Genomic DNA, 17,131 nt, shown 5'->3' with positions numbered 1-17,131 from the left:
TCTTCAAATGGGAGAGCATTTTTTGTTGTTATTGAGCCTTCTGTTTCAGAACACTGCTTCTTGAGCATGTCAAGATTTCACTCTCATTTCAAGTGGGAGAATTCTGTTATCTTCCCTTCCGATTTGAGACCAAATCTTTTGCTGTATATTTCTTAGAGTATTTAAGTATGTAGCCTAACTCTGGTTCAAATGATCTTGAAATTGAGAGGCCTTTTGTTTTTCCCTTCCTAATCTTTCGAACATGTATTGTAGTACCGTGACCAAAAGCAATGGCAAACTTCTCACTGTGGCTATTGAGAAGCTGCTCTGTGTCACAATCGTAACTTCTCAACACGATTGTGCGGCACTTGCTTAGCTCAATCAGCAAGTCAGCCGTTCAAAAATCGGAATCCGCAGTCAAACTCGCGGTATGACGTAGCCTCCCTTCCCGTTCTTGGAAAAATATTTTTATAAAACGGGAGAGAGAAAGTAAATAGTTGAAAACGTCATAAAGAAAGCATTGAAGACTGTCAATTGCAAGGAAAATAACTCAGCATGCAAAGAGTGCGACAAGGCTTGGGCGGGGGTCGGACTTAGTCATGTACCCCCTATAGTACATATTGAGAATTTTGGCATTGGCAGGCTTGCATATGAAAAAGCCGAAATGTCACACTGTGACTCGGCGACACCTAAACGAAAGAATTAACCTAAACTACTTTCAAGACATAAAGATAAAGTGATTTGGGGGTGTTCGGGCATACGGCCAACGGTAAATAATACGTTGGACAATTATGCCCCTGACATTCTCCCCCACTTAAACGGTTGACGTCCTCGTCAACTGGCGAAGCTGGAGCTCTTCGGTCTTCTGCATCCACGCTTCAAAATCTTCGACAGGTCTTCCACTGGTTACCTCCACGAGGGGCTTCTTCCGCTGCACCAGGAATTTATGTACCTCCCTCGTGGGCCTTCTACCAACCCTTACTCTGTCAGCAAGGGCTTGCTCGACTCCTCTGTCTTCCTCCAGGTCCAGGTTGACAGATAATCATACGGCGTTGTTGCACCGTCAATTGGAAGATTGGTCATCCCCTCGAACTCGAGAGGGCATCGCTTTTGATCTCCCCTCTCCTCCATCGGCCTTGAAGTTTCTTCTAAGCAAACTCGAGCGATGTTGGCCATCTGTTCACATTCTTCTCTCACTCGGTGGACTTGAGGGCGGTCCCCTAGCCAAGGACCATCAGCGACGGGCGGCAATACAGAATGCCTCTTATCTTCAATCTCAAACGGACTTCTCTTGCTCGGCGAGTCTGTCTGAGCACTATGACCGAATTGGGTTACCTTCGGCCGTTGAACCCAATTCTTTTGTCTGCCATCAACACAATGATGCAGGTGTTCTTCGAGCACACAGCTGAGTTGCTCGGCTTTGACTTCAGGAGTCTTGGTCGCATCGACGGCCCCAAGACTTGGCCCCTCGATTATGGTTTGCTTCGAACCATTGAAGGCGACCCGACACTCGAGGTTCTCGCTCCACTGAGTGTCTTCTTCTCTCGACGACCCACCTTGGTGGGACTCCCCCACATGAATCAGCGCGCTCACCTGGCCCTGCACAGAACAACACTTTCCTCCCTTGGCATCAGTAAGACCCAGCGGCGCCATGGGGAACTCGTATGCTTCATGCCTAGTGACACAATTTTTCTCGAGTCCCTTTGCCTTCGTTGTTCTTACTCGACATTGCCTCGGTCGGCCGTCTGACTTTGGGAGATGCTTCACTCCATGTGGGTAGTCCTCCCGCCTCGTGAGCATGGGGAGTGGACATTTACGCCGGACCGAGAGCTTACTCTGGGTACGACGGTCAATATGCTGTTGTGGGCTTCTATCCCTCTTCTTCAGGGCAGGGACATGGGCTCCATAGGGAGCTTGTACAGATCTACAAAATCCTGTATTCCACAGCATCTTTGATGGTTTCCGAAGTCTGGCTAACTCCGGCGGCGTCATGCGATAAGCATTCTTCGCATGCGCTTTTGCCTCTGACGGCGGCTCTATCCCATGGTCGGTCCTCCTTCGCCTCGACGAGGACTTGGGCCAACCACTTGGCATCACACCGTGGCACTTCTCTGGGACACACATAGTGTCCTTGGGGACTGTCTCCCCTGGCTTTTCCAACGCCCCAAGCAGGATCTCCACAGATGGTGGTTCCCCTTGGGCGCGACTCTCGTCTAGTTGCATGGTCGATATCATTCTGAATCCGTTAGGCTGTCGAATATCTTCTTGTACTACCGTGGGGAAGGATCCGATAATCGCTAGACATTTGGCTGACGGCAGTGGAATGACTTGATGTTCAAGGAGGAACTCCATTCCCAGCACTACATCAAAGTCGTCCATCTTTACAACCACAAAGTCTACGGGGCCTCTCCATCCTCCCAACTTTATCGTCGTTTGCTTCACCAATCCGACGATAGGTAAGGCAGTGGAATTCATGGCTTTCATCTTTTCCGAATCCCTCTCCCAACGAAGCCCTAGACGCCTGGCTTCTGCCTCTGTAATAAAGTTGTGGGTTGCACCAGAATCAACCATTGTGCTCTTAGTCTCTCTTTGATTGATCCAGGTGTCAACATACATTAGGCCCCCTTTTGTTGGTACATGTCTCTCCCCTGACTTTTTCTGGAGAGACGACATGTACTTTATGGCCCCAATCCGAGTCTTCTCGCCTCCATCTACCAGGTCCGCTTTGTCCTCAGCACGATTTGACTTATCGTCTGAATCCGCAATTAGTGAGGCCTGAAACACATGGAAGTCGACTTTGTTCGGGCATTCCCTTGCCAAATGGGGCCCCTGACATATGAAACAACTGAGGGGACGCTTGGTTGGGCTTCGATCATTCGACCTCCGCCATGTATTTTCGGTGGTTGACTGGTAAGGTTTGCGGTCCTTACCAGAACGTTTGTCTCCCCCGACAGCTTTGGGAGAGCTCGGGCGACTATCCCTGTTCCTTCTTGGTGAGGAACTTTGATTACGCCTCGCATCTTGAGAGTCACTTGTCAGGTCGAACAACCGTTCGGCTGCTGCATATGCTGACGTGAGGTCTTGGACCCTTTGTTCATACAACTTGGCCCTCGCCCACGGTTTCAGCCCTTCGACAAAGTAGAAAACTTTGTCTTTCTCTGACATATTCCGAATGTCTAGCATTAACCCTGCGAACTGCTTCACGTACTCCCGAATCTCCCCAGTGTGTCTTAGATCGCGCAATTTTCGCCGAGCCAGGATTTCCACATTCTCGGGGAAAAATTGCGAGCGAAGTTCTCTCTTCAGGGCGTCCCAAGTATCTACAGTGCAACGTCCTTCCTGTATGTCTACGTATCGGGACCTCCACCACAACTTTGCATCTTCAGACAGATGCATCGTTGCCAATGTCACTTTGGCTTCTTCGGTGACGGTGTTTGTAGCCTTGAAGTACTGTTCAAGGTCGAAAATGTAGTTCTCCAGGGTCTTTGCATCCCTTACCCCACAGAAGGGCTTTGGTTCTGGGACTTTTACTTTGCTAACCGAAATTGCTCCTCCAGCTGGAGCTTGGCTAGCCATTGCTCGCATCGTGAGGCTCAGTCTTGCGTTCACGTCTGCGATTTCATTCCTAACGACATCGAGGGTGACTCTAAAATCCTCCGACATGCCGTTTATCATCTCTAATAGTGTCTTCTAAGCGTTATCAAGCTCGCCGACACGTTCTTCCATGTGGGCAGCAAAGCCTGAGGAACCCTCCCCACGCTCGTAGTTAATAGTTCTTCTGACGTTGGTGTTTTCTTCTAGGGCGTCAACCCTTGCCAACAACTCTTGTATTGGCAACCCTTCGACACGGCCAGCTACCGCATCGATCATGTTAGCTTTCTCAGAAATTTCGTCGACACGAGACTCCAAATAGCGGATGGAGTCGGGAACTTCGACTAGGTAGAGCATCTGCTCTTCTATCTCTACTAGTCGGTCTCTCTGAGCCTTGCCCGATGGATTCGACGACGACATGCTTCGGTGTAATCGTCAATTAGCCAATTTGGCTCTGATACCACTTGTCACAATCGTAACTTCTCAACACGATTGTGCGGCACTTGCTTAGCTCAATCAGCAAGTCAGCCGTTCAAAAATCGAAATCCGCGGTCAAACTCGCGGTATGACGTAGCCTCCCTTCCCGTTCTTGGAAAAATGTTTTTATAAAACGGGAGAGAGAAAGTAAATAGTTGAAAACGTCATAAAGAAAGCATTGAAGACTGTCAATTGCAAGGAAAATAACTCAGCATGCAAAGAGTGCGACAAGGCTTGGGCGGGGGTCGGACTTAGTCATGTACCCCCTATAGTACATATTGAGAATTTTGGCCTTGGCAGGCTTGCATATGAAAAAGCCGAAATGTCACACTGTGACTCGGCGACACCTAAACGAAAGAATTAACCTAAACTACTTTCAAGACATAAAGATAAAGTGATTTGGGGGTGTTCGGGCATACGGCCAACGGTAAATAATACGTTGGACAATTATGCCCCTGCACAAAGCACCTTCTGTTTCAGAACACTGCTTCTTGAGCATGTCAAGATTTCACTCTCATTTCAAGTGGGAGAATTCTGTTATCTTCCCTTCCGATTTGAGACCAAATCTTTTGCTGTATATTTCTTAGAGTATTTAAGTATGTAGCCTAACTCTGGTTCAAATGATCTTGAAATTGAGAGGCCTTTTGTTTTTCCCTTCCTAATCTTTCGAACATGTATTGTATTACCGTGACCAAAAGCAATGGCAAACTTCTCACTGTGGCTATTGAGAAGCTGCTCTGCACATCATCTTCTACATTGTCGTGGTTCGAGTTAGTGTCGGGCACATAGCCAGATGCCTTGATTTTATCTCCAAGTTCTTCAAGAAAAGGCATATATATATTCTCTTGGATTTTGGATGAGTTGCGCTCCCTGATTAGAATGAATTTCGTTTCTCAATTTCACCAAGCTACCACCAGGAGTTTTCTGAAGCCTTTTTTTCCCTATTGTTTTTCTTACTTCAGCTAACTTACTCCATTTTAATGCAGAAGGATAAATATTTGCAAGCAAAACATGGTAGCCGCCTTCAGCAGGGTTCAACTCAAACAATTTGTTAGCTGCTTTCTCTCCCAATTCATCATTTTTGTGAATTTTACAAGCACCCAACTTGGCACCATTTTACATAGAAACAATAACATTGGATTTAAGTTGACATAATTAATTATCACCTTAATATATATCAAACAAAGAAAAAATCAATTGGACCCAAATCAAATTTTCTTTAATTTAAGGATATTCCATAATTAGAGTGGAAAAAGGAGATGTATAAACTAACTAAAATGAAAACGTACAGACACAAAAAATAACCCTAATTTGTACCTTTTAATTTAGGTATTATGATTATAATTAACCCAAAATGGATTTTATTATTATTGGTGTTTTTACCACATGCAATGTAGATTGAGTTATTTGGGTAGGGTAATGTAGGGTTGTAAGAAAGTAAAAATAGGATAAAATTGGATTATTTAGGGATTAGGATTATTTATCATATTCTTCCTTGAACCAAACACGGTTTGACCCCATTTCTTAATTCTTTTTCCTTAAAACCCCACCCCAAATACACTTTCAATGTTTTAAAGAGAAGAAAACTCATCCAACAGACTTATTTCAAATTTATTGTGTACAAATTCCAACTCATTGTTATTGTTTGTGTGGCTCGATAACTTCCCCTTGTATATATTATATGTGTAAAGAGAGAATGGAAAGAGACTGTGTTAAAAACATTATATAATTTAATTTTTCTCTTCACATATTCATCACAAATTCAAATAAACAATCGTTTGGATCATATCAAGCGTAGTTCTTTTCAAATGATGAAAAAGAGCTTCAAATTTAAAAGATCAGGTTGATCATGTCAAAATGATACTTAAATATTTTTGAATATGAGGAAGATAAGTAGGTTTAAAAAATCTTGTCGAAAATAGTGAAAATAAACGAGAAATTTAAACAACCAAATAAACCATTTAAAAGTAAAAGAAAAAATAAAAAATGAATAACTAGCGAAGGAGTAAGAGAATTCATAAATAGTATGCAATATTCAACGACAAATCTAAAAATTATAAAAATATTATATTACAATTTTTATTATTTTGTTATCTGAATCGTAAATATTTTTTCATTTTGTTATATTTATGTAACTTATAGTTTAATAATTGTTAATAGTATATAATATTGGTTAATTTTCATAAATATAACAAACGGTTGCTTTTCTCTTTTTTTTATGCGACTTCTTTCTATAAAAGAGTTAAAAAAACAAATCTAATTGTTAATAGTATATAATATTTGTTTTATATTATATAAATATAATAAAAACGGCCAAATTTGTGGGCTACGAATTCAAAATCAGACATAAATGGGGTTTCCGGTTCCCATGCTCTTCGTGGAGCTCAAAACCCTAACCACAACCCTTTCTTCAATTTCTTCATTCTAACCCCATAATGTCCAAAATTTCCTCCTCTTTTCTTCTACATTTCTTCCATAATCGTTTTCTCAACACCGTTTCTACTTCTACATTGCCTTTGCCCTCTGTCTCTACCATCCAATTCCTCACAAATTCATGCGGCCTTTCTTCGGGATCTCCTACTTCCGCCGGTCGAAAGCTCCAGTTCGATGAAAAACACATCCAGCAGTACGGAGCCGTTATCGATTTCTTGAAATCACATGGATTCGAGAATACACAGATCGCCAATTTGGTCTCGAAGCGACCTTCGATCCTTCAATCCAAAGTATCCACCAATCTGAAGCCTAGATTTGAGTTCTTCCAGGAAATCGGGTTCATCGGTCCTTTACTTCCTAAGTTAATTCTATCAACCCCATGGGTTCTTGGCAGCAGCTTAGATTCTCAGTTGAAACCATCATTTTTTTTCCTAAAGGACATTCTTGAATCGGATGAACAAGTAACTGCTGCTATTTGTCGTTTTCCCAGCCTTCTAGTTAGTGATTTGAAGGGTAATTTGAAATCTAACATTGATGTTTTGGCCAGTGAAGGAGTACCTTCTAGAAACATAGCGAAAATGATCGAAATGGACCCTAGAACTGTTATGCAAAAGGTTGATAGAATGATTCAAGTTGTGAAAAAGGTTAAAGAATTGGGCATTGAACCAAAGACTCGTAAGTTTGTTCATGCGATTAGAATAAGGGGTTCATTGAGTGATTCAACTTGGAAGAAGAAAATAAATGTTATGAAGAGTTTAGGATGGTCTGAGAATGAGATTTTGACAGCATTTAAGAAAGATCCAAATTATTTAAGTTGTTCAGAGGAGAAACTGAGGGATGTTACAGATTTCTGTCTCAACACTGCGAAGTTGGATCCAGAAACTGTAATTTCTTACCCTACGTTATTCATGAGTGCACTGGACAAGCGGCTCCGACCGAGGTTCAAAATTCTTGAGGCTTTGAAGGTGAAAAGTCTTCTTAAGAACAACATTAAGATCCCTCGGGCGCTTGTACGAGGGGAGAGAGAATTTGTGGAGAGATATGTAGTTAAACATTTGGATAAAATCCCAAATCTGATGGACATATACCGGGGGAATGTCGCAACCGAGACCAAATCTGTTCTATAGGATTGGAAAGTTGTAGGTTAATAATCTTCTTATGGTTTAAATTTCAGCATCAGGATCTTCAAATGGGAGAGCATTTTTGTTGTTATTAAGCCCACTGTTTCAAGGAACATTGCCTCTTGAGATTTTCAAATGGTGATCTCTCTTTTTCAAGTGGGAGAGTTCTGTTATTATTCAGGCTAAATCTATTGCTGTATACTTCTTAATGTTACTATGTGTAGCATAATTTTGCTTCCAATGACCTTGAAGATTTTGTTATATTTGTAATTTTTAAAAAAATTTATATATCTAATTATTTTAGTTTGAATTTAATTGTTATATTTGTAATTATCAATGTCTAAAACTAACATATGAGAAACATTTCTTTTGGTATGTTTTTAAGAATAATATTTGCTGATTTTACATTTAAACACCATTAAAATTTAATTATTCACCTTGATGGAAAGATTTGGGTATTCTTCTTGATAGATACCGAGATTTGGTAGAGATTTTGATAATTGGTTTCATTTTGGTTATTTTGATAACTGCTCTAAATTAGATTTTCTCTATGTCACAAAAAAAAAAGAACAAAAATATTTAAATTACGTTTAAAAAGAAAATCACAATATATAGAAGAGATAATCCCTACACGTGCGTGTGTGGGTTTTCCGGGTTTCCACTCTCTCATCGTTCACGGAGCTCAAAACCCTAACCCAAAACCTTTCTTGAATTTCTTCAATCCAATGTCCAGACTTTCCTCCTCTTTTCTTTTACATTTCATCCAAAATCGTTTTCTGAACACCATTTATACTTCTACGTTGCCTTTCTCCTCTGTTTCTACCATCCAATTCCTCAAAAATTCATGTGGCCTCTCTTCAGAATCTCCTTATTCCGCCGCTCGAAAACTCCAATTCGATGAAGAAAGCATCCAGAAGTACGAAGCCACTATCGGTTTCTTGAAATCACATGGATTCGATAATTCACAGATCGCCAAGTTGGTCTCGAAGCACCCTTCGATTCTTCAATCCAAAGTATCCACCAATCTGAAGCCTAAATTTGAGTTCCTCCAGGAAATCGGATTAGTCGGTCCTTTACTTCCTAAGCTGATTGCATCAAACCCTTACATTCTTCTCAGGAGCTTGGATTCTCATTTGAAACCATCATTTTTTTTCTTGAAGGAAATTCTTGAATCGGATGTACAAGTAACTGCTGCTATTTGTCGTTCTGCAAGGCTTCTAACTTTTGATTTTAAGGGTATTTTAAAACCTAACGTTGATGTTTTGGTCAGTGAAGGAATGCCTTCTAGGAATATAGCCAAAATGATTGCATTGCAGCCTATAGCTATTATGCAAAGGGTTGATAGAATGATTCAAGCAGTGAAAACGGTTAAAGAATTAGGCGTTGAACCAAAGGCTCGCATGTTTGTTTATGCAGTTCTAATAAGGCTTTCATTGAGTGATTCGAATTGGACGAATAAGATAAATGTTTTGAAGAGTTTAGGATGGTCTGAGAAGGAGATTTTTGCAGCATTTAAGAAAGATCCAAATTATTTAGGTTGTTCAGAGAAGAAAATGAGGGATGTTGCAGATTTCTGTTTCAACACTGCAAAGTTGGATCCAGGAACCGTAATTTCTTACCCTGTGTTCTTCAAGTCATCAGTCGACAAGCGGCTCCGACCGAGGTACAAAGTTCTTGAGGTTTTGAAGGTGAAAAATCTTCTTAAGAACAAAAAGATTGCTGGGGTGCTTTTACAAGGGGAGAAAACTTTTGTGGAGAAATATGTTGTTAAGCATTTAGATGAAATCCCAAATCTGATGGACATATACCGGGGCAATGTCGAAGCGGAAACCAAATCTGTTCCATAGGATTGGAAAGTTGTAAGTTAATAATTTTCTTATAGTTTAAATTCTAGCATCATGATCTTCTAATGGGGGAGCTTTTCAAGATCTCCCTCTTTCTTTTCAAGTGGGAGAAGTCTGTTGTTTTCCCTTCCAATTTGAGGCTCTTACCTAAATATTTTGCTATATATTTGTTAGGGCTATTTGAGTTGTTTTCCCCTTCCTAATCTCTTACTCATCCTTTGAACTTTTGTAACTTTGTACACTAATTTTTGAATCTAATGATCTTGAAACGGAGGTGGTTTTTTTCATTCATATGGTGAGATGAGAGACCTTTTTTATGCTTAGATTGAATATTCTTCTTCTATTCTGTCGATCTTACTTCTTTACTATTCCAAATATCAATCTTATCATGGTTCGTTTGGATTGACAAGAAAAAATTTGTTTATCAAAAAACTCATTTTTTATTTAAATGGTTTGAAAATACACCTCTAAAGCTTAAGTGGCCGACTGACGCTATAATTTTTTCAAATAGCTTATTCTGATAAACACCCAAAAATGCATTTCGAACCCATTCAGGTAAGGCTTCTTTTCTTTCTTTCTTCTTCTTCTTTTTCTTTTTCTTTTTTTTTTTTTTTTTTGCAATTATTGGGTTTTTAGTGACAACCCTTTATTTTAAGAAGAATTAGATGAGATTAGGTTTTTGACAAAATTGAAGGAAAAAATACATCAACCTTTTTTTTTTTTCTCTTTAATTTTTTTTACTAAAAAAGGTAGTTGAAAAAAAAAGGAGAGAATGAAACCATTTGATTTGTTACTTAAAACAATGATTCGACTTTACAAGTATATAACTTTTTGTGCCATTAAAACGTGTGGAGTTCAAATCATCCTATCCTTGATGTACAAAAAAATACATTTAGTAATTCTATTCTCTAACTTGTTCAAAGATGTCATTGTGATCAAAAACCCCTGCTGTATTATTTTGTTTAGCTTCGATTTAATCCAATGGTCTTGTTATGAAATTATGAGTTCTTGATGAGGTGAAATTTTAAAAAAAAATTAGAAGATTGTAATACCTAATAATAATAATATAAATATTAAGGAATTGAATTGGTTTAAACAAAAGAAATCTTTGCAAACCGATTTTACTTCTTTGCCGGTATAACTAACAAGGACGAGAACTGTAGGATGAGAGTTCACCAATAATCTCCACAAGAACAAATTCCATTTTTGAAATGATGAAATCTTTGCATATCTCTTACTATGATCTCTCTTCCGGTCACGAGTGAGATATATTTGGTTGCATTGTGACAATCACCACAAACTCGTAGGTTCTTTCGGACATGTATTGTAGTACCGGGACTAGTATTTAAAAGACCAAAAGCAATGGCGAGCTTCTCACTATGACTATTGAGAAGTTGCTCTTGCACATCGTCCTCTACGTCGAGAATGGAGTTAGTGTCGGGCACATAGCCTGCTGCCTTGATTTCATAGCCAAGTTCTTCAAGAAAGGCATATATTCTCTTAGATTGTGGATGAGTTGTGCTCCCTGAATAGAAGGAATGAACTTCATTTCTCAATTCCACCAAGCTACAGCCAGGAGTTTTCTTAAGGCCTTTCTTCTCCATTGTTTTTCTTACTTCGGCTACCTTACTCCATTTTGAAGTAGATGCATAAATGTTTGCAAGCAAGACATGGTAGCCACCTTCATCGGGGTTCAACTCAAACAATTTGTTAGCTGCTTTCTCTCCAAATTCAACATTTTTGTGAATTTTACAAGCACCCAACATGGCACCATACACAGTAATTCCTGGACTAATAGGCATGTTTTCTATAAAATCCCAAGCTTCTTTGATCCTGCCAGCTCGACCAAGAAGATCAACCATAGTGCCATAGTGATCCATTGAAGGTTCTAATCCATAGTCTTGTTTCATGCTCTTGAAATGGTGAAGTCCTTCGTCCACTAGACCTGAGTGACTGCAAGCAGAGATGACAGATAAATATGTAATATCATTTGGCTCAACTGTTCCCTTTTTCATTTTATCGAAGAGATCTAGAGCCGCTCTTCCAAGTCCATGTGTTCCATACCCATCTATCATCGCATTCCATGTTATTACATGTCGGTCATTGATCATGTCAAAAAGCTTCCTTGCCATATGAATTGCTCCACATTTTGCATACATGTCCACAAGAGCGGTTGTCACAAAAATATTTTTGTCCAAACAAGATCTAATAACTAGTCCGTGAATCCATTTTGCATGGCGAGTAATTGATAAATCTGCAAGAGCAAGTATCACACTTACCATTGTGAATGAATCCGGTTTCATACCTAGAGATTTCATTTCAGAAAAACAATTCAAAGCCTCACTCACTCTTCCATTTTGAGCATAACCCAATATCATGGCATTCCATGAGACATGTGTTCTTCCATTTAAGTTGTTGAAAATGTCAGAAGCTATGTCAGCTCTCTTACACTTGGAATACATAGAAATCAATGAGTTCATAACAGAGATGTCAGAACCAAGATTTAACTGATCCACAAACTTATGAACAAACTTCCCCCTCTCAAGATCACCCAAATCAGCACAGGCATGCAAAGCTTCCATAATGGTTACACTGGTTGGGTCTATCCCTTCTTCCAACATCTTCTCAAAAACTGCAATAGCCTTCTCTGGTTCACCATTTTGGACATATCCATCCATCATGGAATTCCATGACACAACAGTTTTTTGATCCATTCCATCAAAAATCAATCTAGCTGTCTCCACTGACCCACACTTTGAGTACATATCAGCCAAAGCAGTTGAAATATTAACAAGCTTTGCAAAGCCAGCTCTAATGGCATATCCGTGAATGGATTTCCCCACCATTAACGATCCAACATCAGCAGCTGCAGGCAAAACAGTAACCAACGTAATCGAATCAGGCCTTTGGCCTTCATCTTGCATTCTCAAAACCAACTCAAGTGCCTTTTTGGCAAACCCATTTTGAGAAAAACCAGCTATAATCGTATTCCAAGACACCAAATCTCTCTCGGGCATTCTGTCAAACATCTTGTACGCATCATCAATCTGCCTGCACTTAGCGTACATATTCACAACGCCGGTCATTGCAAACACATTAGCTCCAAACGAATTCGTAATCAGCTGCCCATGAATCTCCTTTCCCCTCTTTAAATCCGCGTTATCGCCACAAACCTTCAACAAATAAGTAAAATTATACACAACAGGCTTGACATCATCGTACCTCATTCGACAAAGAAAAGCCAGAGCAGTCTCCAACGACGAGTTCTTCGCATACCCTTTTAACATCGTGTGGTAAAGAGCGTCAAGTTTGTCATCTATCGGCTCGAAAACACGAGCAGCCTCGTTGATGCTGCCATACTTCGAGAATAAGCTGACGAGCTTGGTTTGAAAAAGGTGTTCGTTGTAGAGGCCATTTTTTATGACCAGAGGGATGATTTGGTGGAGCTCTTTCATGGAAGTGCAGAGCTCGAGAAGAACAGCGGCTGGGTGCTTGTAGACATGAGAGGGGATATGGGTTCGTTCTGAAAGAGTGTGAAATGGAAGAGGAGATGAGGGAATAGTAATGGAGCTTGATTTCAATGGGGTTCGATTGTGAGCTTTGACAATGGCGATGGGTGGAACAGAGGACGACCTCATTTCCTTTTCTTTCTTCTATCTATGATTTTTGCACAATTCTTCATTTAATTTCTTCCGTCCAAATTTTCATCCTATTTTTAATAATCTCTATCGCTCAAACCAAATTTCCATCCCAATTCTTAATAATTTATAGCTTTGAAACATTCTGAAAATATTTACTTTTCTTCTAAAACCCAACACATGTTATAAACATATATATATTTTAGAGATAGAGATCTGATTGAAGCAAACATATACAGTTTATGGATAAATCTTATATAGTTTATGGATAAATTTTACCAAATTCTTCTTCACAGGTGGATAAGGTAGAAAAGGGAAATTTGTTTGTGAGGTTGAACTAATTTGTTAAAAAGATTCAAGTAATTTAGAGATCAATAAGGTGAGAAGAGAGTGATTCACCATTTCTTTTTTGCTTTTTAATTTTGTAAGCTCACACCAATGAGTGAATTTATAATAATTTATTACTTTTATGTGCATTTGTATTTTTACAATTTCGTTCTAAATATACAACAATTCATCTATCGTATAATTTTGAAATAATATAATAAAAATAGTCATTTACTTGTTTGTTTTCTTATATGTGTAAAAAATATTTATTTATTTTATTAAATATAAGGTGAGTATTAAGTGTAATTATAAATTAGTTACACAACTTAGAATAAAACAATTCTAAAACAAAATTTATGGAGTGTAAATATTTTGTGAAATGTTTTATTTTTCACAAATTTTTAACTATGCATGTGTTTTTTTATTTTCAGCAATTTTAGAAATATCAACGGAGTATATAACAATATTTTTAAAAAATATTACAAATATAGAAAACTTTGTTAAAATCTATTCTCGATAGATTTCTATTATCGATTGATTCTTATAATTTATAAGAAATTGATTAATATTTGAAACATAGTTTATCAATGATATAATAGACTTTGAGAGTTATATTTGTAATTTTTTAAAATATTGTTATATACTTTGTTATTTTAAATCAAATTGTTATATTTACAACTATTTTTTAAATTTAAAAGAACGAGGGAGAAACATTTATTTTCCTGTGCTTTTAGAATAATTATGATAGATATATATGGTGATTTTACATCTAACACCGTTAAAATTTAATTAAAATTAATTAGATTTTAAGAATTGTTATTATTCACCTACAAAACTAAAAAAAATTTGATTGGAAGATTTGGGAATTCTTCTTGATAGATTTCAAGATTTTGGTTATTTTGATAATTGCTTTAAATTAGATTTCTCTATATCACATAATAATAATAATAATAATAATATCAATAATAATAATAATAAATAATAATAATAATAATAAATAATAAAATAATTACGTTTAAAAGAAAAAGGAAAAGAAAATCACAATCTAAAGAGAGAATCCATATACGTGTGTGGGTTTTCAGGGTTTCAGCTCTCTCATTGTTCACGGAGCTCAAAACCCTAACCCAAAACCTTACTTGAATTTCTTCAATCCAATGTCCAGACTTTCCTCCTCTTTTCTTTTACATTTCATCCAAAATCGTTTTCTGAACACCATTTCTACTTCTACATTGCCATTGCCCTCTGTTTCTACCATCCAATTCCTCACAAATTCATGTGGCCTTTCTTCAGGGTCTCCTACTTCCGCCGGTCGAAAGCTCCAGTTCGATGAAAAAAACACCCAGCAGTACGGAGCCGTTATCGATTTCTTGAAATCACATGGATTCGAGAATTCACAGATCGCCAATTTGGTCTCGAGGCGACCTTCGATCCTTCAATCCAAAGTATCCACCAATCTGAAGCCTAGATTTGAGTTCCTCCAGGAAATCGGGTTGGTCGGTACTTTACTTCTTAAGTGTATTCTGTCAACCCCATGGGTTCTTGGGAGCAGCTTAGATTCTCAGTTGAAACCATCATTTATTTTCCTGAAGGAAATTCTTGAGTCGGATGAACAAGTAACTGCTGCTATTTGTCGTTATCCAAGCCTTCTAATTTGTGATTTGAAGGTTAATTTGAAACCTCAGCTTGACGTTCTGGCCAGTGAAGGAGTACCTTCTAGGAATATAGCGAAAATGATTGAAATGAACCCTAGAAGTATTATGCAAAAGGTTGATAGAATGACTCTAGCAGTGAAAACGGTTAAAGAATTAGGCATTGAACCAAAGGCTCGCATGTTTGTTTATGCAGTTTTAATAAGGCTTTCAATGAGTGATTCAACTTGGAAGAAGAAAATAAATGTTATGAAGAGTTTAGGATGGTCTGAGAAGGAGATTTTTATAGCATTTAAGAGACATCCAAATTATTTAGGTTGTTCAGAGAAGAAAATAAGGGATGTTGCAGATTTCTGTTTCAACACGGCAAAGTTGGATCCAGGAACTCTAGTTTCTTACCCTAAGTTATTCAGGTTGTCATTGGAAAAGCGGCTCCCACTGAGGTACAAAGTTCTTGAGGTTTTGAAGGTGAAAAATCTTCTTAAGAACAAAAAGATTGCTGGGTTGTTTTTACAAGGGGAGAAAACTTTTGTGGAGAAATATGTTGTTAAGCATTTGGATGAAATCCCAAATCTGATGGACATATACCGGGGCAATGTCGAAGCCAAAACCAAATCTGTTCTATAGGATTGGAAAGTTGTAAGTTAATAATTTTCTTATAGTTTAAATTTGAGCATCATGATCTTCTAATGGAGGAGCTTTTCAAGATCTCCCTCTTTCTTTTCAAGTGGGAGAAGTTCTGTTGTTTTCCCTTCCAATTTGAGGCTCTTACCTAAATATTTTGGTAAATATTTGTTAGAGCTATTTGAGTTGTTTCCCCTTCCTAATCTCTTACTCATCCTTTGAACTTTTGTAACTTTGTACACTAATTTTGAATCTAATGATCTTGAAATGGAGGTGGTTTTTTTTCCTTCATATTGTGAGATGAGAGACAAGAGACCTCTAGATCATTTTTATGCTTAGATTGAATATTAGAGTTCCACAGTGTAATACATTTCAGTTTTACTTTTAATTCTTTTGCTATTCCAAATAATAGTCTTGCTATTTTCATATCTAGGGTTGGTTTGAATTGACAAGAAAATATATAAACATTTTCATTTTAAACATTGAAAATACCTCAATGACGTTGCTCGAAAATTTATTTGATACAAATATATAGAGAGAAAATTCAAAAAAACTAGCTTGTTTTTACGACAAGCTAATTATTGTTTTCAAACCGTTCATCTTTTTTCTATCTATGTTGAAGCTCATGCAATCATGGTTGGGATCAATCTTACGGTCTTCTCGAACTATGAATCTCTTGTCCAGTCCCTCAGCGGTGTGGTTGAGCCCCTTTTCTAGCGTGGATGAAATTTGTGATTTGTACAGTGTTGTCTAAGTGTTCATTCTATTTTCTTTTTTGCTTTATTTGTATGCAATGGAATACAACATGCATCTCATTGTTTGGTTGGACGTGGGATTTTTAGGCACTCTATTTTTTTTAGTTACTTATTTTCCTGAATGGCTTATTTGTGTGTTGTGGGTTTGATTGTTTTTATATATATACATATTTGAACACCATCAATATGATATCAGTAAATAAGCCAAACTTGAAAAGCAAAATGACAATTAAATTTGGCATATCATGAAAATGGGTGAATTTTCCTACGGTATTAAAAAGATTAGAAATTATGTTGAGTAGAACACCTCTTTTAACTATACGGGTGATACAAGGGTTCAGTTTGGTCTGATCTTTTAGTGTTAAAGTTGGACTTTTTAGTTTGTATTTGGAGAATACTAAAAAGTGGTTTGGATTAGTTCTTGGTTGGAAAACTAGAAACGGAGTCGAACCAATGGTATAAATATAATCTTAAAACTAATTTTTTATTAGGCATCTCTTACCATTTCAATTATTTATGGTGCATATATATATATATATATATATATATATTGATTTAGAAACAGGATCCAGTAGTAAAAAAATTCTAGAAAAGTGTCAAATTGCAATTTATTATAAAGAAAATAGACATTGTTTTAATTTAAAGTTAGTAACAAGGATCCTTTCAAAACAATGTGGGGAGTGAGAATAAAAT

General features: G+C 37.8%; 4 protein-coding genes across 4 annotated transcripts; 3 read left to right on the top strand and 1 right to left on the bottom strand.

Annotated features, from left to right (window-relative positions):
- The first annotated feature begins 6,381 nt into the window (after window positions 1-6,381).
- On the top strand, window positions 6,382-7,911 carry LOC103488811 (uncharacterized). The gene has a single exon (XM_008447710.3). The coding sequence runs from the start codon at window positions 6,483-6,485 to the stop codon at window positions 7,605-7,607; it is 1,125 nt and encodes a 374-aa protein (XP_008445932.1). The 5' UTR covers window positions 6,382-6,482; the 3' UTR covers window positions 7,608-7,911.
- A 304-nt stretch (window positions 7,912-8,215) lies between these two features.
- Window positions 8,216-9,736, top strand: LOC107990789 (transcription termination factor MTERF5, chloroplastic-like). The gene has a single exon (XM_017044751.2). The coding sequence runs from the start codon at window positions 8,327-8,329 to the stop codon at window positions 9,446-9,448; it is 1,122 nt and encodes a 373-aa protein (XP_016900240.2). The 5' UTR covers window positions 8,216-8,326; the 3' UTR covers window positions 9,449-9,736.
- Window positions 9,737-10,494: 758 nt separating this feature from the next.
- LOC103488809 (pentatricopeptide repeat-containing protein At1g11290, chloroplastic) lies at window positions 10,495-13,291 on the bottom strand. Its single transcript, XM_008447708.3, has one exon. The coding sequence runs from the start codon at window positions 13,081-13,083 to the stop codon at window positions 10,618-10,620; it is 2,466 nt and encodes an 821-aa protein (XP_008445930.1). The 5' UTR covers window positions 13,084-13,291; the 3' UTR covers window positions 10,495-10,617.
- Window positions 13,292-14,564: 1,273 nt separating this feature from the next.
- LOC103488808 (transcription termination factor MTERF8, chloroplastic-like) lies at window positions 14,565-15,686 on the top strand. Its single transcript, XM_008447707.3, has one exon. It carries the CDS (start codon window positions 14,565-14,567, stop codon window positions 15,684-15,686), a length of 1,122 nt encoding a protein of 373 aa, XP_008445929.1.
- Window positions 15,687-17,131: the final 1,445 nt, after the last annotated feature.

The sequence above is a fragment of the Cucumis melo genome, chromosome 10, assembly GCF_025177605.1.
Source record: "Cucumis melo cultivar AY chromosome 10, USDA_Cmelo_AY_1.0, whole genome shotgun sequence".
Taxonomy (NCBI): Eukaryota; Viridiplantae; Streptophyta; class Magnoliopsida; order Cucurbitales; family Cucurbitaceae; genus Cucumis; species Cucumis melo.
This window is presented reverse-complemented; position numbering and strand designations above follow the sequence as displayed.

Coding starts and splice junctions, on each gene's coding strand:
- LOC103488811 (XM_008447710.3), top strand. CDS start 6,483: ATGTCCAAAATTTCCTCCTCTTTTCTTCTACATTTCTTCCATAATCGT.
- LOC107990789 (XM_017044751.2), top strand. CDS start 8,327: ATGTCCAGACTTTCCTCCTCTTTTCTTTTACATTTCATCCAAAATCGT.
- LOC103488809 (XM_008447708.3), bottom strand. CDS start 13,083: ATGAGGTCGTCCTCTGTTCCACCCATCGCCATTGTCAAAGCTCACAAT.
- LOC103488808 (XM_008447707.3), top strand. CDS start 14,565: ATGTCCAGACTTTCCTCCTCTTTTCTTTTACATTTCATCCAAAATCGT.